Source organism: Myxocyprinus asiaticus, chromosome 41 (genome assembly GCF_019703515.2).
Source record: "Myxocyprinus asiaticus isolate MX2 ecotype Aquarium Trade chromosome 41, UBuf_Myxa_2, whole genome shotgun sequence".
Classification (NCBI taxonomy): Eukaryota; Metazoa; Chordata; class Actinopteri; order Cypriniformes; family Catostomidae; genus Myxocyprinus; species Myxocyprinus asiaticus.
This window is the reverse complement of record NC_059384.1, coordinates 11,442,870-11,463,858: the sequence shown is the minus strand read 5'-3', so window position 1 is coordinate 11,463,858 and position 20,989 is coordinate 11,442,870. Positions and strand designations below refer to the sequence as shown.

At 37.5% G+C, this 20,989-nt stretch overlaps 1 protein-coding gene across 7 annotated transcripts in view; it reads right to left on the bottom strand.

Annotated features, from left to right (window-relative positions):
• LOC127431618 (zinc finger MYND domain-containing protein 11-like) overlaps positions 1-20,989 on the bottom strand; it is a 44,738-nt gene that overhangs the window by 7,526 nt on the left and 16,223 nt on the right. For 2 of the 7 annotated variants that reach the window (XM_051682138.1, XM_051682136.1), the window contains exons 2-15: positions 15,848-15,979; positions 15,219-15,378; positions 11,719-11,763; positions 8,353-8,514; positions 6,544-6,621; positions 6,321-6,413; positions 5,677-5,764; positions 5,504-5,559; positions 5,242-5,319; positions 5,028-5,146; positions 3,335-3,578; positions 2,034-2,102; positions 1,396-1,689; positions 949-1,134 (exon numbers count right to left, since the gene is read on the bottom strand). In XM_051682138.1, coding sequence (XP_051538098.1) covers positions 949-1,134; positions 1,396-1,689; positions 2,034-2,102; positions 3,335-3,578; positions 5,028-5,146; positions 5,242-5,319; positions 5,504-5,559; positions 5,677-5,764; positions 6,321-6,413; positions 6,544-6,621; positions 8,353-8,514; positions 11,719-11,763; positions 15,219-15,378; positions 15,848-15,963 — 1,788 coding nt within the window. In that variant the 5' untranslated portion in view covers positions 15,964-15,979. Of the gene's footprint in view, positions 1-948; positions 1,135-1,395; positions 1,690-2,033; positions 2,103-3,334; positions 3,579-5,027; positions 5,147-5,241; positions 5,320-5,503; positions 5,560-5,676; positions 5,765-6,320; positions 6,414-6,543; positions 6,622-8,348; positions 11,619-11,718; positions 11,764-15,218; positions 15,379-15,847; positions 15,980-20,989 lie in introns of those variants that run through there. The other 5 variants (XM_051682135.1, XM_051682140.1, XM_051682141.1 and 2 more) reach the window with 5 other exon arrangements.

Below are 20,989 nucleotides of genomic sequence, written 5' to 3'. Positions count from 1 at the left end.
CCTGTTCTTAATTGGCCAGCAAACTCGCCTGACCTTAACCCCATAGAAAATCTATGGGGTATTGTGAAGAGGAAGATGCGATATGCCAGACCCAACAATGCAGAAGAGCTGAAGGCCACTATCAGAGCAACCTGGGCTCTCATAACACCTGAGCAGTGCCACAGACTGATCGACTCCATGCCACGCCGCATTGCTGCAGTAATTCAGGCAAAAGGAGCCCCAACTAAGTATTGAGTGCTGTACATGCTCATACTTTTCATGTTCATACTTTTCAGTTGGCCAAGATTTCTAAAAATCCTTTCTTTGTACTGGTCTTAAGTAATATTCTAATTTTCTGAGATACTGAATTTGGGATTTTCCTTAGTTGTCAGTTATAATCATCAAAATTAAAAGAAATAAACATTTGAAATGTATCAGTCTGTGTGTAATGAATGAATATAATATACAAGTTTCACTTTTTGAATGGAATTAGTGAAATAAATCAACTTTTTGATGATATTCTAATTATATGACCAGCACCTGTACTGATTCACGACATAGGGAGCTGATTGAGACACACCCTGTCTCTCTTTCTTGCCTTGTTTTCGTTCTTTCTTTATCTATAACCTTCAAACTTTTTTAATTACTTAAAACTTTCAGACCAGGCTTTGTCAAGCCAACATCAAAATGTGAAAATAATGAAAATGTCACAATGCAAAAAAATACCTTTATGGTCTTACAAAGTGGTCTTCATTTTCTTTATGCAAAATACATTTTCATATTATTATTATTATTATTTTGGTGTGGAATATGACTGGGGTATTTTTTTTTTTCCATTTCACCCAGACATTAAGATATTCACTCCTTTCCATCATGAATGATAAGACTGTGTGGTTCTAACAGCTTATTGACGCTATTGATCTTCTGTCAGATTTAACTCAGCCTGGGGCACTGTGAAGATTCACTCACCCACTGCTTCTTCTTGGTCTGGGAAATCAGTTGTTTATGCTGAGCCACCATCTTCTTCATCTCCTCCATGAGCTCCTCTTTGCACTTCTCCTTCACCTGTTTACACTTTCTCTCCATCTCAGCCTGTGTGCTGGACACCGCTTTGCTCACCGCCTGCCTCTTCTCTTCCTCCATCTCCCCTCGCAACTGTAAGAACGAGCACATACCAGAGTTATCGCGACTGTGGCAATGCTATGATTATCACTATGACAACCATGCCCAGTTTGCAGTAGTAGGACTGACATTTTTATTCTGTACAAACATAGCTTCATAAATCATAACTTGCAAATAAATGCAGTTGTCTCTCCCAAAATGTTTCAGGCTGTATGTGAACCCTGCCACAAGAGGGAGCTAGAGGGCAATACAAGTTGTAAACAAATTCATTCAAATTGAGTCAATGTTACTCACCTTGTCCAGAGCCTCTTTGAGAACACGTTCGGTCTCCCGTTTATTCTCAGCCTTCATCATTTCTTTAACGTCACTGAAGATCTTGGTGTATTTGTCGTGGCACATGTTTTGACAGTTGCCCTCATTGACTGTCTGTGTGCCTCTGTGTACCATGCGGGGGGTTGGCGAGGAAGAAGAGGAAGATGAGGCAGATTTCTTGGTCTGGGTGGAGACGGACATACGCTCTGGCTGATGGGGAAAAGCTGTCGGGATCTCTTGACTGGAGCTGACGGCCTCCATCTCAGGCTCAGGTTCCTGAAAGAACAACAGGGAATGATAAAGGCGACATAAACTCTACATAACGTTTGTAATTCGATAGGCCATTATAATTATATAATTATAATTTTCTTTATTTATCACACATTATACATTTGCACATATACGGTGAAATTCTTCTTTTTCACATATCCCAGCTAGGCTGGGGTCAGAGTGCAGGGTCAGCCATGATACGGCACCCCTGGAGCAGATAGGGTTAAGGGCCTTGCTCAAGGGCCCAACAGTGGCATCTTGGCGGTGCTGGGGCTTGAACCCCCGACCTTCTGATCAGTAACCCAGAGCCTTAACCGTTGAGCTACCACTGCCCATTATGTATTACCAACCTCTTCTTTGGCCTCAGCGACTTGGGAACGGCGGCTCTTTTTTGCTTTAGGCTCTTGGTTGACTTTCGACTGTAGAAATACACAAAAGTAGAATGCTGAAAAATATGGAAACTACATGCTAAATTAAGCAAAGCCAATCTTGCTTAAAGGGATAGTTCACCCAAAAAATGAAAATTGATTTTTAGAATATTTCAGCTCTGTAGGTCCATACAACGTAAGTGAATGGCGACCAGACCTTTCAAGCTCCAAAAGGCACATAAAGGCAATCCATACGACTCCAGTGGTTAAATCTGTATCTTCAGAAGTGATATGATAGTTGTGGGTGAGAAACAGATTAATATTGAAGAACTTTTTTACTATAAATCTCCACTTTCACTTTCACAGTCTGAAAGTGAAAGTGGAAATTGATAGTAAAAAAGGATTAAAATACTGATTTGTTTCTCACTCAAAATGGCTGCATCACTTCAGAAGACAAATATTAAACCACTGGAGTTGTATGGATTACTTTTACGCTGCCTTTGTGATTTTAGGAGCTTCAAAGGTCTGGTCACCATTCATTTGTATTGTATGGACCTACAGAGCTGAAATATTCTTCTAAAATATCTTAGTTTGTGTTTAGCAGAAGAAAGAAAGTCATACACATCTGGGATGGCATGAGGGTGAGTAAATGATGAGAGAATCTTCATTTTTGGGTGAACTAAATTGGACAAACTGGTAGTAAAGCTTCAAACTCGAGTCATTTGTTGAGCCCATGTTGTGTCGGACCCAGTTGAGTCACTCAAACAAACAGATTGTAGAAATTACACACTGCATTACGCACTTACACCTTTAAATTGATTCATTTTAGCAGATGATTTTATCCAAAGTGACTTACAAATGATGAGCAATACAGACACAAGCAATTAATCACAAGTCAACAACATTAACAGTGCTGCAATACAAAACATAAGTGTGTAAATCAAATCTGTTTGGGTGCATTTAATGAATGATTTATTTATCACCCCCATAAATAATAATGTAACAAATTGAGAGGCCTTATGCTATTGCAGTAAATACATGCAATAAATTTGAAGGAAGCTAAAGCAATTTCAACATTCCTGTGATTAATTGTCAAAAAGGCAATATCAATTTGGCTATGTTTTGCACTAATATAACAACAAAAAAACCCTCTGTAATTACAACATAATATAAATGTGCAAATTCCCTTTCATCCAGCAATAAACCCACTAAAGCAACCCTATAATTACAATCCTCATCAATAGTAGCCAAGAAACATCACTAGAGAGCAGCAGAGCGCTCACCTGCTCATTGGATGTAGAGGAGATGCTAGACTCCGCCTCCTCCTGTCTGTCTTCCTGTCTATCATGCCTCTCCGACCGGTCATGCTTTTCTTCCAGCTTGCCCTTCCAGGTGCGTCCTTCTCTCAGGTATCGCTGGTGGAGCTCCAGCTCATCACACGCCTTCTTCCACCCGGCGCTCCGCTTCACCTGCAGCTGCTGCACACTCACAGAGATCTCCTGGATGTTGTCAGAAGGAATCCATGCCCTGCAGCAAAACAGACACAGGTCTGCCTTACAAGCCAGTTTCTCCAGACACTGACTCGCACCTAGTCTAGGATTAAGCTGCGAGTCAAAACTAGTTCCACTGAAAATCCTGTTAAGTTCAGGATGTAGCTTGAAGTATATGGGTCTCTGACTAATCAGGTGGTCTAAGATGATAAAAATGAGAAATATAAAAAAAAAAATGCAATATTTGTGTCCATGTGGTTTAAACATTTTTTTTTTAAACAAAATTGATGTCAAGTGGTGTAACCATCAAGTAACAGGTATTAAAATACTTACCTTACACCCTGAATACACGTGAAAGTACACAACTTGATCATTAATTTAATATATTTTTCAAGATAAAAAAATATTTTTCACAAATATCATGAAGAAAATGTGCCTTTCCATAAAAATGTTAAAATATCTGATTTTTTTTAAAAACTTCACATACATTCATGAGGGTCTAAAGAGGTCTTCTCTGTTTTATGTTTTTTTTTTACATGACAACAGAATGGCTTCTTGCACGTTGGCTTTGATCTGGTGTTTTAAAGTTTTTCAAATATGAATAATATTTTAAAATAAAATGTCATCTTTATATATATAAAATAATACAGTATTCCAAACTCTTCCTTTTAAGAATTTCAACATTTAATGAGACATTTATTTTATTATTGTTATTTTTATTTATTTATTTCAGTACTTTAAACTTGGAAATTATTTGAATATGTTTTTTTTTTGTTTTTTTTTAGTAACTTAATTGATCTGGGGAAAAAAACCTAGTGTCACGTCATTGAAAAATCAATTTTTAGTCTACATTTAGTCACTTAAACTATAGATTGGTAGCTGACATGACATCTCAAGCAGTAACAGTAAAACTACTTTAATAATTAGGTATACTTATGTTTTTATGACCTCAAATTAATTGAGAGACTGCATGGAATATTTGGTAACATTTTACAATAAGGTTCCATTTGTTAAAATCAGTAAATGCATTAGGTATCATTAGCAAAACATTAACAATATAATGTATTTTGTACATTTATTACGCTTTGATAATGTTAGTTAATAAAAATACAGTTGTTCATTGTTAGTTCATGTTAGTTAATCATTAACTAATGTTAACATATTCAACTTTTGATTTAAAAAATGAATTACTATTTGTTGAGATTAACATGAACCAAAATTAATAAATGCTGTAAAAGAATTGTTCATTGTTAGTTCATGTTAACTAATGTTAACAAATGGAACAGTATTCTAAAGTGTTACCGAATATCTGTACTTTAAAAAAAATAATTTGTCATACTGCACTACTGAGATCAACTAGTGATGCAAAAAGACATTTTAAAATGGTGCGAAACTGATCTTTAAAAAAAATCTAAATAAAGTTAATGTCTATGCTATTTGTCAACTTCATATTGTTTTCTTAAACATAGAATAACCTGCGATTTACCTTTGGTGCTGGTGACCAAAAAACCGCACATCCACCTGGTTACCCTCCCTCTGCATCACCTTGGCAGGCCAGTAACCAAACCCCTTCATCCTGGCCCACACCAGCTCATGATTCGGACTCTGTGCACAAAGAAAAACATCTTTTAATATGTTACATTAACAAATCGTATGTCACACCAAATGGAGTATGAATGAGCGTGTGTGTCTGTGCTTACACATGGATAACAGAACCAGTTGTCGGGTCGTGCATTTGAAAGATAGAAGCAGTTTCTGCACAACAGTAGTTCATTCAGCTGGAGGAAAACAAATAATTGGACAATTCATTTTAAATTCATCCAATTTTTCCTGTTGGAAATAGCATAAGAACTTCCACATATTAGCATCTAAATGTTTTCCTACCCAAACAGCAAAAGTCTTAACCATGTTTTTCTAGTGCATTAAACAAGCTTAAAATTCCAACTGTTCGTGTGGTCTGACCTCATGGCATGTGTCATTATAGAGAAGTCTGGCAATTTCGGTCTGATCACTGTTCACTGTTGACGGAGAATATGAAATCGGTCAAGTTGACACTTGTGAAGTGCATTTGTTGACAAGTGAAGTGTATGCTGTTTCATAAATCATGTCAATGACTGTGTTTCAAACTGCCTCACCTCCATGCAGAATGGCTGTGTTGTGAACTATAAGCTGAGCATCAGCCCTGAACTCCTCAAAACTCTTATATTTCCCCTCTGAGATGTTCTATGAAACAGAAGAAATCAGAGAACACATCAATGTTGATGGTTTGAATTTTTTCTAGGGATGGGAATTGTGAGTAATTAAATGTTTCTGATTCAGATTCTGATTCTGCTTATCGTTCTGGTTCTTTAACGGGACCATTAATGATTCTGTTAGTACTTTTGAGTAAGGAATAGAAATGGTTCAAGGAATAAAAATGAAAACCAACAACTGAAATAAAGTCCCTTTTAATTGTTTCGGGGTGTAAACTATATTTTTATAATGCTTGTCAACAATTAATAACTGTATTTTTTCATTTCTATAAAAACAAAGACCAAAGGGTTTATCCTAGCAAAATTACACCACTTCCTCTTGCTCGAATAAATTTGGCTTCTCCTTTTTTAGTTGAACACGATAAGCATGTGCATAACCACTCCAAATGATTCAAAGTGTTTTTGGTTCACTGAAAAGAACTGGTTCATAAGAGTCATTGGTTCCTGAATCAGACTACACTACTTGCACTCTATGTTTGCTGTTGTGTCATTAAATTGTTTCTATATGTGGTGTGTGGTTCATGTACCTCTTGTATATTATCCACATCCAGAGGTGTGTGGATGAGTCTTTTGTACACGGGCTGCTTGGACTCTTTGCCTCTCTTCTGCAGGTCAACAGCCTGAGAGAAGGGAAAATTAAAATCTGTCCACAGTTTATGATTTGCCATCTGAATGGAAGATGCAAGTGAGAGAAAAGCCTTCATTTCTACATTAGTGCGGCAAAGTGTAAAACAAAACTGTGAAACGCACCCTTTCCTTCATGCGGCCAAGAATGAACTTCAGGCATGTTGTCATTTCCTGTTTGTTCAAATTCTTCCTTTTACTGCCCTGTAAACATCACCGCAAGAAACAAATGACTCAATATCCACAAAATTATCTGCGCAAATTGAGGTTTAAAAGTCCAACAAAAATCAAATCAAATCCAAAAATTATTTCATTTTTATCTTTAAAGGTTTTGTATTTCATTTCTGTGCCACTAAGAGCACCAAACAAAATCGGGGCCAAGCACTCCTCAAGCAAGGGATATGTTGCAGTAGGCACAATGTGAGGACTCAAAAGTCAACAGTAGTACAACTTTCACACCAGTCTAGGTGTGACTCATACACCAGACTTGGATGCGTTTGAAATGTTAGCTCACTGCTTTACACACTATGCCACTCAGCAGACATAGCCCAAAACTGCCAAAGAGACAAACATAAGTCCTGGGGATCCACAGCACTGCACATAAGTGAGACATACTAAAAGGGGCAAGTGCTGTAGGTCCTCTGGACCAGAATTGAGAACCACAGATTTAAAGCATTCATTTGATTACTTTAGCCCTTTAGCCCATGAGATCAGCCTTTATTGTGCTCAGCAAGATGCAAATTCAAAAGAAACAGAAGCATTTATGCTCTTGTTCAAGACTGGATTTGAACCCCCGTTCTCTTGAACATTCTGATTCAAACTCAGAGCACTAACATTCTGAGCCACACCAGACACACTGTTGTCTCATAGCAAAACAGGCATAGCAAAATAAGAGTCAGCAAACAAAACCATTGGTAAGACACTACTAATGCAAAGTTGAATTAATATATTGCATCCATTAAATAACCTTTGTCTGACATGCTTTGACAATCCAGCCCAGCCAAATGTAGTGAGAATTGGCCAAAGTGTTAAAAGTTTCACTTCTGATGGACACCTTCATGGTCAAATTTGTTGCTGTGTTACAGGAAAACGGTTTGGAATATGAAAAATCTTTTGCAAATTTTTTGCCAGCTGAGTGTAAAGATTATCAGACCAATATTTGGGAACGATCTGATGAAAGCTGCAGGACCAGTTAAAAATGGCAGATGAAAATGAAAGTCAGAATGGCAGACTTTGAAAAGATTGGTATCATTGTATTTGGTATGATGGAAGGAAAGAGATCAGAGGCACCAATTGGCACCAATGGTCTCTACAATCAACTTAAGCTTGCGATGCTTTTGGGAAACATAGCCCAGGTTAGTTCAGGGTTTACCAAGTTTCGTTTTGATATGCCAAACGGTTGGAAAGATAGTGTTTTTGATCAATTTCAAACTTGTGGACAGGCGATATGGACAATCATAGAAAAAAAACTATCATCGGATTCCGTATGACCTAAAGAATCCAACAACATCTAGCTGAGTTATGGGAAAAAATTGCCATTTTTGAGATTTCTTAACCCATAGGTGGCACTGTCCCCAAACTTGCCATGTCCCCTCAGATCATGGTCCTAATGAAGTATATCTAGTTTTGTTTTAATTGGACAATGCATTTTCGAGATTCAGCCTCAATTCCTGTTTGGTGTCCTCGCCGCTGAATTCGTTGATGCGTTATGAAAAAACGGTTTGGTCTATCAAAAAACTTCTGGCCAGCAGTTTCTCAAGGTGCTCTGACAAAAATTTGGAAAAGATCCGATGAAGGCTGTGGGACGAGTTTGCAAAAGTTAATTTTCATAACATTTCAAGATGGCTGCCAAAGTCATGGGCAAAAACTGGAGTCATGAGCAGATGAATCATCCAATCAGAATTTAGTATCGAAACTATCTGTATCCATACCCACCCTGCAGATACCGCACTGCCAGTGGGAGGTGGTGTCCCGTGGCCGGTGGTCTTCAGACACACACCGAAGGTGGTAGACACGGAAACAGCCGTCACATTCCATCACGTCTCCGGGCAGATGGCACTCAAAGCAGTACCAGTCATGACTTTCTGCCTCCCAGTCCTGAAACACACACAGTACAGTAATGCACATCCCAGCCCACCTGGGCCACATCGCTCTGACCCACACACACACACACACACACAAAGCTCCGAGGAATAAAATCACTGATCCAGGATACATTTTTCCCTTTCTTATCCTGCAAGTTATTTCTTGGGGAAAAGATCCAAGATCAGCCCTCTTACTCTGAAATGTACTTCAAAATGGTGAAATTTTCTATAAAAGTACTATATGTCAATTTCTATATTCAAAGGGTTAGCTCACCCAAAAATAAAAATTTGGTCATCTTTTACTCACCCTCATGTTGTTCCAATCCAAACCCATATGTTAGGGACTGACAGCCTTGGTCCCCATTCACTTTCATAGAATCTTTTTACCATTCAATGAAAGTAAATGGTGACTGAGGCTGTCGGTTCCTAACATTCTGCCTAACTTGTCCTTTGTAGTGCATGGAAGAAAGAAAGTCATAAGTAACTATCATTTTAAATCAACTTTGAGGACTTTAGCTAATTTTTCAAGCTATGAGTATGAGGGCTGGTCTTATCTGATTAGCAGTTTCCAAAGCAAAAAAACCCCAACTTTTTCATTATAACAAAGATCTAACAAACATTAATCATAAATGTTTAATATGTTTGATATTTTCAGAGAAACAGAGAATACAAAAGTAACATTGTTGTACTTTTGGTTCAATTTAAATGGCCATTTTTAAAACAGGTTTCAGATATCTTTGCAATTCCAATAAAATGTTACAAACACTCACAAGAACAAATTAGGACAAAGGATAAAGCCTGTTTAACACAGATTAAACACTATTAGAGCACTTTTATGAAACCTACAAATCCAAAACTGCAAATGAATGAATGTGTGCACTTCTCTGTTCCATCAAATGACCATTTAAATCAAACCTCAAATATGACTAAGTGTTTTGTGTAAGAAACAGTGAGCAATCACATTCTCACATGCCACGATCACATTCACCACATGTTCAAACCATCCTCTCCAAATCTGTTCAAACTACATAACAGACCTTAAACAGAACAGTCTTCCAACACACATTAGACAAGTTTCACCATATTCCCTGCTCTGGTTACAGTGGATGTTTACAAAATCTACATAGACCGTATACAGAGCAGAGTTATTTCAGAAAAATGTTGGTATTGTCTACAAGAGATAAGGCCCAGCTAGAAGATTATTATTAGGTTGGCTTGAAAAATGCTAGTAACATGCAAAAACATGTTTGCAATGCCTAGCTAAGTGCTAAAACATGCTAGCAACACCTAGCTTAGTGCTAAAACATGTTAGCAATGCCTAGCTAAGTGCTAAAACATGCTAGCAACATTCTAGCGACATGCTAAATCACACTAGCAACACCTAGCTAAGTGCTAAAATATGCTAGCAATGCCTAGCTAAGTGCTAAAACATAAAAGCAACATGCTAGCAACATGCTAAAACACGCTAGAAACACCTAGCTAAGTGCTAAAACATGCTAGCAACGCCTAGCTAAGTGATAAAACTTGCTACCATCATATTAAATTATGCAAACATTGCTTAGCTAAGTGCTAATACATGTTAGCAACATGCTAAAATATATTAACAACACCAAGCTAATCTATCTACCTATCTATCTATCTATGTATCTACCTATAAACTTCAGACTAGGCTTTTTCAAGCCAAGCTAAAGTTTGTCCACAAACTTTTCAATATAGTTATATTTAAAATTAGTCTAAACAAGGACAGAAATTAATGGGGACTTGGGGCAAAAATGCCCCTAAAAACAAAAATGTAAAAAACATTAATATTATGTTCTAATTAAACATATTATTGCATAAAATGTGAGATGTTAAATGTTTTTATTTTACAGGAAAACAATAATTCATAAATTCTCCATCTGATTATTCAGTTTGATAATTTATGTTATTGAATTGAATTTGTTAATATATGTTAATGAAGTACTTGATACGAAAGGATGAAACATAGTACACTTTATGGTAAGAAAAAGAGGCCCCTGAAAAGAAACTCAAATTTTACTTTAAGCTAAAGTGTGTAACTTTTTCTGTGTTAAAATACTTTCTCTTATCCCAGTTTAATATGCAGAGACAACTGTGAGCCATATGTAGCTTGTCTCAAAAACTACAAACACTGTGTCTCTGTGGCGCTATCAAAAATTCCTATGCTTGTTTTGAACGACCCATCCATACAAACACAATTACATTGCCTCAACCAATGGCGTGAGTTGGGGGCTGGACTATCTGATTGCTCGATCAACAGCAGACGGGGCGTATTCGAAAACATTGTTTATTTTTGCAATTTCGTTTGGTGGCGCAGGAATTACACACTTTAGCTTTAATGGAACATTTCTGACACTGGCCTATACCCTGGTTAAAGCTGAAGTGTGTAACCTTTTCAGTGTTAAAATACTTTCTGCTATTACAGTTTCATATGCAGAGACAACTATTAATACAATTCATAGGTTAATTTTCTCGAAAACTGTAAACACCATGTCTGTGGCACTATAAAAATTTCTGTTTATTCTAAGCGGCTCGTCCAGCCCGACAAAAACACTGACTCGACCAATGGAGTGAGTTGGGTCGGGACTATCTGTTTATTCGATCAATAGCAGATGGAAGCGTATTTGAAAAAGCTGTTTTGAAAACAATATTTATTTTTGCGATTTCATTCAGTGGTGCAGGAATTACACACTTCAGCTTTAACAGCTTGCTAACTTTGAGAACTGGCTTCAAGCTTGAGGTTAAACTGGTCTTCATATTGACAAAAATTTGGCTTTGTGTTTGAAAATATGTTAAATGTGTGTGTGAAACACATGGAAAAGGAGCATTAGAGAGTAGAGAGAGCTATAGAAGAGAAAAATCACTAATACTGAGCATTCAGTGGCAAAACAAGGACACAAATACCACACACATCACAGCTCTGAAGTGAAATTAAGCTTGTTGATACCAGTATAACCCTACATACCAGTATCAACAGTGTGATACTCTTGTCAATCAAAATGTTATGATTATACACATGTTGAATGTGCATTACTGACTCAAGGATTTAGAATGATATGAATAGAAAGTTTAGTATTTAGAGGGGAAAACTAAGCGCTAAGATACCATATAAAAGCTTGACTCAATTCAGGTGCTGTTCCATGTAGAGGTTAAACAGACCACTAATTAAAGGGTAGATTAAGTTAAGTAAAGAACTCACAGCATCTGGATGTGAACATACCTTGCTTCCCTCTGACATCTGGTCCTGTGATTGCAAGTGACCCAAAAAACATTGTTTAAAATCCTTATCTGAAAGCTAAGGCTGGCTGAAACTAACCACTGGCACTCCATGTAAGGGACTCTGTGTTAGGGACAAGCATTTTTTGTGAAAAGTACCAGAATTCAGCACACAAATTACATACACATTAAAAACAATGTTCCAGGTTCAATACAAGTTAAGCTCAATTTACAGCTTTTGTAGCATAATACTGATTACCATAAACAAAAAAACTTTCGTAAAGCAAAAATTACACTTCCACTTACAATAGAAGTGAATGGAGCCAGTCCATAAACATTTAAATACACATCGTTTCAAAAGTATACTACAAGACATAAACAATATACATGTTTAACATGATTTTAATCTGACAAAATCTGTTCTACAGGATTTTAGAGTGATAAAATTGTTTACAGGGTTTCCGGTGTTGCATCGTCATGGCAACGGAGTTTTAATATTGGATATAACTTCACACTGATAAGGTTAGTAAACAATTTTATCACACTACAATCAAGTTAACACCTATGATGTTTACATCTTGTGGATGTACTTTTGAAACAAGGTGTATTTCAATGTTTATGCACTTACAACTTCCATTCTAAGTACCTCACTGTAACCGTGATATTTGCTTTTTTATTTTTATTTTTAATAAACAAGGGACGAGTCATATATTTTTTGTGGTGATCAACATTATGCCACAAATGCTGTCGATTAAGCTTAACATGTATTCAACCTGCAACATTCCTTTAACCTAAACTGCTATGTATAACGATATTTTCATATAAAGTGCCGTTTTTACATATCTAGCAATTTTCCACGCAAGTCAGTCAAGAATTTGGTGTATTTTTTTTATGAAAACCCCATAAATGAGGGATGAAGCCTGGGACAGACATATACAGGCTAAGAAGTACATTTATTCCTAGCTGTAAGCCATTCCCCAAAAACAAACACTGTTTCCTCCAAAAGTTCTCTCTCACACAGCAGAGGAATGTCTCTGTGTGCTGGTGAAGGCACTGACACATCAACCCTCACTATTGCCCTGGGTGCATATGGAGGAGGTTTACAGCTCAAAACTCTCTATCATGTATAAAAGTTGTGAACTTGGAAATCAAGCGCTTGATTTTTCTCAGCCCCACTTTATAGTAGGTGTCTTTAACTACTATGTACTCACTTTGTACATACGTGTTGCTGCATTGTATTTACATTTTAAAGTACCTGCATTTAATTACATTTGTAGTTACACTGTTAGCCTTACCTCTAACCGTCAAACTAACCTTAACCCAATCCTTACCCCTAAACCCTAACCCTACTCCTAAACCTACCTGTACCTCAACCTCAGTAGCAGCAAATGTGAATCTTGTGAGAACTTTGCAGAAAAACATAGTAAATTCATTGCATTGTCTGTATTTTAATGTTAGTACATACAGTGTTCTGAAAAAAGTATTTTCTCCCATCCGGATTTCTTTTGTTTTTGTGTATCTCTCATACTATATATTTTCAAAACATCAAACAAAATCTAACATAAAACAAAGGCAATCTGAGTAAACACAAAATACAGTTTTTAAATGATAATGTTATTTAATGAAGCAAAAAAGTTATCCAATACTAACTGGGCCTGTGTGAAAAAGTATTTGCCCCCTTAGTTACTAAATTCCCAAATCTATTAAAACTGCATTCATAATGGGGTTCAGCAGGACTAGACACACCCAGGCCTGATTACTGCCAGCACTGTTCAATCAAATCAACACCTAAATAGAACTTTTTCAGCAGCATGAAGTTGTCCAAAAGGTCTCACCCAGTTTGCCAAGGTCGAAAGAATTTCCAGAAATGGTGATTGAAATACATCAGTCTGGAAAGGGTTACAAAGCTATTTCATTCTGGGACTCCAAAGAACCACAGTGAGAGCCATTATCTCCAAATGGAGAAAACTTGGCACAGTAGTGAACCTTCCCAGAAGTGGCCGACCTTCCAAAATTCCTCCAAGAGCACAGCAACAACTCATCCAGGAAGTCACAAAAAAGCCTAGGACAACATCCAAGGAACTGCAGGCCTCTCTCTCATCAATAAATGTCACAATGTTCATCAGAAAGACACTGGCCAAAAATGCCATCCATGGAAGAGTGGCAAGGCGAAAACCACTGCTAACCCAGAAGAGCATTAAGGCATGTCTGAATTTTGCCAAAACACACCTTGATGATCCTCAAAGCTGATGAGACAAAAGTGGAACTGTTTGGAAGACAGAGGTCCCGTTACATCTGGCATAAATCAATTGCAGAATTCCACAAAAAGAACATCATACCTACGGTCAAGAATGGTGGTGGCAGTGTGATGGTGTGAGGATGCTTTGCTGCTTCAGGGTCAGGGCGACTTGCAATAATTGAGGGAAACATGAATTCTGCTCTCTACCAGAAAACCCTAAAGGAGAACGTCCGGTTATCAGTGCGTGAGTTGAAGCTCAAGCGCAACTGGATTATGCAGCAAGACAACGATCCAAAGTATAGGAGTAAGTCCACCTCTGAATGGCTCAAAAAAAGCTAAAATTAAAGTTTTGGCGTGGCCTAGTCAAAGTCCTGACTTGAACCTGATTGAGATGCTGTGGCAGGACCTTAAACGGGCAGTTCAAAACCCTCTAAGTGGCTGAACTAAAGCAGTTCTGCAAAGAAGAGTGTGCCAAAATTCCACCACAGTGTTGTGAAAGACTGATCTCCAGTTATCAGAAGTGTTTGGTTGCAGTTGTTGCTGCTAAAGGTGGCACAACCAGCTATTAAGTTTAAGGGGGCAGTTCGTTTTTCAAATGGGTGATATAGTTGGATAACTTTGAAAATTGTATTTTGTGTTTACTCATGTTCCCTTTGTCTTATGTTATACCTCATTTGAAGATCTTAAACAATTTAGTATGATAAATACACAAAAATATAAAAACATCAGAGCAAATACTTTTTCACAGCACTGTAGTAGTTAAAGACACCTAATATGACCAATGTGACCTTTTTTCTTATAAACTTAACCAAGAAAACATGCCCTAATAATGATCTAAAGAGGTGGTTCATTGGATATTGCACAAAGTCATGTGATACTGTAGCATCCTAATGTTTGAAACGTTTATTGTGAAATATTGCTTACTGTTTCACTTACTACTTTAAATAGTATGCTTAGTATTCAGTAATTAGCTAGTGTTTCATTCCAAACACAGATGTCCATGTTAAGCCAACATATTTACATGGTAATATGAAGGTTGATGCCGGCAACATAAAAGTTTGAACGTATGATTTCATTTAATGGATTTGTAATTGAATAATTCCTGCTATTTGGCATGTCTTGGCATTTGGCATGACAAAAATAAGAAATATAGGTCATGTTTACCCTTAACATTTTTCATTCAGGAAGTACATGAATAAAAGTATGTTTTGTTTAAAGTAAACATGCTCTGGTTTATGTCTCACCATCTCGTCTCCTGGTAGCCAGTATCCCTCCTGCTCGATCCCAGCCTTGGAGCCCTTGCAGCCCACTGTGAGCGTCTCAACCACCAGCCCGTCTTTCACTGCTAAGACCAACTGCCTGGCTGTGTCTTTAGGGTGCATTCCATACACACGACTTAAATATCTGTATCAAAACACACAGCAAAGCCATGTCACAAGAATATCTTACTTATGCAACTTAAATTACCACTGGGTTCAAAAGTCTGAGTCCACAGTGACAATCTAGGATTCAAAATCTAATTTAAAGCTGGCAGTAAACAAAGTTTTAGGATTTCAAAAAATGTAAAACCAAAGAAAAGTTAACATGTTAAATGAATAAGAAATATTTAAGATTCTTCACCATTTCTAGGTGACCTATCAAATGGACAAATTTGTGACATTGACCATGTTAACCAAATTTGACCAATGATCAAATTGTTACGCCAATAATATAATTTGCAAATAAAATTAGAATCATGCAAAATAGAAGTATTTACGCATGTGGACTCTTGAACGGCACTGTAAATACAGTCATCATACTGAAAACATATCTAATATAGCGTCTAATCCATGATCCAGTTAGTATAAAGTTGGGGGGTAAAAACACTGTTTACTTTGAGATTCTGTCCATATTTGCGATCTGTTTCTGATTGCGAATGACTTCGATGGCTGACCAGACATACTGAACCACTTTGGGGTCCGCTTGCCTCTTCTTCAACACCCGTGACATTGTGGCCAGATCCAACCTGTAACGAATGAAGACACCTGCTATAAACTCAAGGTTTCTGAAACAAGAACAAACGCTTGAACTACAACTCATGCTACCCATAATAAACAAACCACAGGCTGTAAAGCTTAGGTGCTTGCACATCAAGCAGCAAAATGCAAATAGTCTTGCCAGCGAGAGCATCAAATTACACACCACTTCTCTGAGTGCATTATCTGAACATTTGTACCATCATTGTTGTGGACAGGGTCGGATATTACCAGGGAATGGGGGCAAAAATGCCACCAAAATTCAAAATAAGGGGGCAAAAAATGTCATCATGTATCATGTAATTTAGTTACAAATACATACATTGCGATCTTCATTTGAATTTCCACTTTACATTATTTGTAGTGCACAGTCCATCGTGCAGATGTTGCCAAGTCAGTGGAGGATCATCGCACCATTGAAGCACATAGATGAGCACTTCGCTTCTCTCGCTCGGCATCAGCTCAGTGTCATGCCCCCGCACTAAATTCCTTGACCGTTCGCTCCTCTCACTGAAAACAAACTGCCTTAGTAACACTTTCGCTCCATGTGCTATATTTCCCTGCTCGTCGGCCCATCTCACTTAAGCTGCAATCTGTATGAAATTGCTATACATTTAGTAAGTTAATCAAGTATGAGAAATCATAAAATTGTAATATAACCAAATGTTATAATTTACTTAATAATAATGCTATATGTTAATTATTCTGGATATGTTAAATAACCCTAAGGTTCACTAAAACTTTATTATTATAATAATACAATACTTATACAGAACATTAACCACTTTTACTGTGTGAATCATCTCTCGGACTAAACAATGTGTGAAATATTTATTTTTGCCTTGTTTTATTAAATTGGCATGAAGGACTTGATAAAATGTTTTGTTTAAAAAGCTCCTCATTCAAAATACAGAGAAATACTGTCATCTACTTATCTAGGCTGTTGCATTATATGTTAACTAGTAGCCAACATTTTTGGAAATATGCGAATGAGAAAAAAAGTGATCCCGGTATGTGTTTCAGTCACAATGCACATTATGCAGGTCAGAGATTAGGCAATATGTAATTATTGAAACATGCCTGTTGACACTGTAATTTAAATATTCCCAAATTAATTGATATTAAATCAAATCCAAATTGGAATCTAACTGAATTGAATTAAATTGGGAAATCAATGCCAATACCCAGCCCTACAAATATTAGCTGATGTTGATTCCCATTATTCAAACTGAATTAATTGATTAAATTGAGTATTTGACATAAAAAGTATTACAGAGTCATTTTATTATGTTAGAAAAAGAAAAAAAAAAAAAAAAAAAAAGGCCCCTGTAAATCAATTCCAGGGGGCAAATATTGCCACCTAATGGAAAAGTTCATTTCTGACACTGGTTGTGGAAAAACGCTACAACTGAGAAAAATGCCTTGAAAGTACTGCGTTTTGCCTTGGTTTAAGTGTGGATTTTGTAGTTGCAATTTGCAAAAACTGTTTTCTCGTAATCTGAGCATAGTCAAATCACAGGAGATCATTGTCTAAGAGACTTTTTGAAACCCCTGTTGAACATTGCATAATACTAAATTATTACTGTGGGACACGTCAGGTTGATTATTATAATATAATACTGAATTCTCATTATTATTCTGATTATTAGATTTGCGTTACACAAAAGTAATATATTTCTGTCTTGCTTACTTCATCTTCACCTGGGGGCTTTTATTTTGACACTGAAAATGCTACTGTATTTACTTCAGCTTTTATTTTGACATAGAAAAGGCAATGTGTATTTGACAGTTTACAATGTTCTGCATTTCCTGAAATGCTGTAATCTCCTCCTTTTCTGTTATTCTGTGCCGCGTTTGTAGATTTGTATAAATACTTGTAACTGTTACTAATGTTTGGAATTCCGCAAATGCTTGAACCCAGGGCCATAACCACAATCTACTTTGAGGGGATCAAAATAATCAGATATGGCCAGATTGTCCCCCCGATAACTGATATCCTAGTTGCTGTTCTGCTGCAGTTCATTATGCACCGCTGTCTAATTGTCATTAAGTTGTGCAGGAATAGCATAATGGTTTAAAAAAAGTTACATTTTTACCGCACTCAGTAGTCTAACACTGCTCGTCAATGTCATTTGAGATAGCCAATCAAATCGATGAAGGCGGGACTCAAGTTTAAGACACTAAGAGGGAATCACGTGGATTATTCAAGCATCATGCATCAGCAAACAGTTCAGGTTAAGAGTGTTAGTGTCATGTGAGATGTATCTAACTAAACATGGCATATTTGACCACTGTTTTATATTGAAATGTTGTACCGATCGACATTCATTTCCAAGGGTGCAAACTATTCACCATTTGGCGAAATTCACCATTTTGAATTTAAAATGTCATGTACAGTACGTGATTTGTATGTCATTCATAACTGTGAATGTGAAAACATTAACGGAGCAGTTTTCAGCAAATTAGACTTAAGACAAAGCTCAAATGTGTGTATACTGTAAAGGGATTGAATGAATGTGGTTATCTAGCAGGCTTTTGAAGTAGCTTTTTAGATAATTCTCTTGACTTTGACGTCTAAGAAAATTATCTATACAAAACAAAAAAAAAAAACACAAAGTAGAGTGATCACCCAGATCAGAACTAGAACATGGTAAGACCTGTGACTTCAATTGTGCTTCAGGTTTTGGTATGGACAGGTCATATCTTTTTAATGCAAATATTATTAGGTAATAATTTAAAATCAATTTAAGACTTTCTAAATAATTTATGTCTTTAATTAATTTTGAATTTTGAATCTCCTAAGAGTCTACTTTTAAAGAGACAATTTTATTTTGAGTATGTCTTGTCAGGTTTGTGCTCAAAAATGAGCCACCAGTTAAAGGAGTTCACCTAAAAATGGAAAATGTACTTTTACTCACTCATTTACTCACCCTTATGCTGTTCAAAACCCATATGCTGGGTTTTTTCTTGGAACATAAAAATAGATATATTTTAAGCAGCTCTATTCCATAGAATAACAGTTTATAGTGAGCAGGAGCTGTCAAGCTTCAAAAAGGACAAATACGATAAAGCACTATTAAAGGTTCAGTAAAGACATCATAACAGTAGTCCATATGACAAGTGCACTATATTCCAAGCGTTCTGGGGCCATACAAGAGCTATGTATTGTATGGACTACTTTTACGGTATTTAAAAAAATTAAAAAATTCTCTTTGGACCTAGACAGCGGAGGACAATATGAACTGTTTTTGTATGGAAAAGAGCAGCGTTAGGATTCTTGAAGAAACTACTGAGCTAATATTCTACTGGGAGGAAAAAACGATGAGGGAAGTAAATAATTTTGTGCATTTTCTTTTTGCTAGCAAGCTGACACAGTCATGTCATTTTACAGATACATCAATGATGAAAAGAAATTCAAATTATATTCATCTTTTCTTTGAGACAGCACAAAAAAGAAAGAAAAGATGACTGAAACAGGCAAATTGCTAGCAATGCAGACACATTGTTTGTCTTGTACTGTGTGAACTTTAAAAATACATGTTTCTTTTAAAACCAAAAATTATACAATTTTGGGCCTTTATCGCATTTCAAGCCTCAAGATGGCGCCGAGTATGGCTGCTGTGTTGCGAACTCCGAAACAACAAGAATTAACAATTCTTATGTTTTTTTGTCTTGGATGTTGTCTGCCTTATTGTCTACAACAGACAAACACTTTTGGACATTGGTTCTGCAATTACACACCGTAAACCGGACTTCAAATTCCTCAATGCCGACCCGCTGTTTACAAACACGCCAGCGGAGCCCTATGTCTGGGCTACCCGGCTGTGAAAACGCAGAAGGAAAAGGGGAAACAGAGCCAGCGTTCTCATCAGAGTAAGACGTCACACAAATCGACCCCCGCTACCAAGTATTCTACTGGCAAATGTTCAGTCTCTGGACAACAAGCTCTGCGAGCTGAGAGCGCGGATCTCTTTCCAATGAGAAACTGCTGCATTATCTGCCTTACAGAAACTTGGATGTCTGCAGAGATTCCAGACTCAGCCATCGAACCCGCGGGGTTCTCCGTGCACCGAGCGGACAGAGCGAAAGACCTCTCAGGTAAAAGCAGAGGTGGTGGTGTATGTTTTACGATCAACAAATCCTGGTGTGATCGGAGGAATGTACATTCTATCAAGTCTTTCTGCTCTCCTGATCTGGAATTTCTCATGCTTCTGTGTCAACCATTCTGGCTTCCGAGGGAATTCACAGCGGTCATTATCACATCTGTGTACATTCCCCCACAAGCCGACACAGACCGGGCTCTCAAGGAACTGTACGGGATTATAAGCAAGCAGGAAACCGCGCACCCTGAGGCCATGTTCATTGTGACCGGGGACTTTAACAAAGCCAATTTTAAATCAGTTGCACCAAAATACCATCAACACACCAGTTTTAACACACGAGGGGACCGGGTTTTGGACCATTGCTACTCTCTCTTCCGGGATGGCTACAAATCCCTCCCCCTCCCACCATTTGGCAAATCGGACCACTCTTCCATTCTGCTTCTGCCGGCTTACAGGCAGAAACTGAAACAGGAAGCATCCACTGGTGTTTTTAATGGACCTCTTTGTCTGTAGTCCCCACATGCTTTAAAACGTCCACCATTGTGCCTGTACTAAAGCAATCCAAAATCACTTGCTTAAATGACTGGCGTCCTGTTGCTCTGACCCCCATCATCAGCAAATGCTTTGAGAGACTAATCAGAGATTACATCTGCTCTGTGCTGCCTCCATCATTGGACCCATTGCAGTTTGCTTACTGCAACAACCGCTCCACTGATGATGCCATTGCATCTACAATATACACTGCTCTCTCCCACCTGGAAAAAAGGGACACTTATGTGAGAATGCTGTTTGTAGACTACAGCTCAGCATTCAACACCATAGTGCCCTCCAAGCTTGATGAGAAACTCCGGGCTCTGGGCTTAAACAGCTCGCTGTGCAGCTGGATCCTGGACTTCC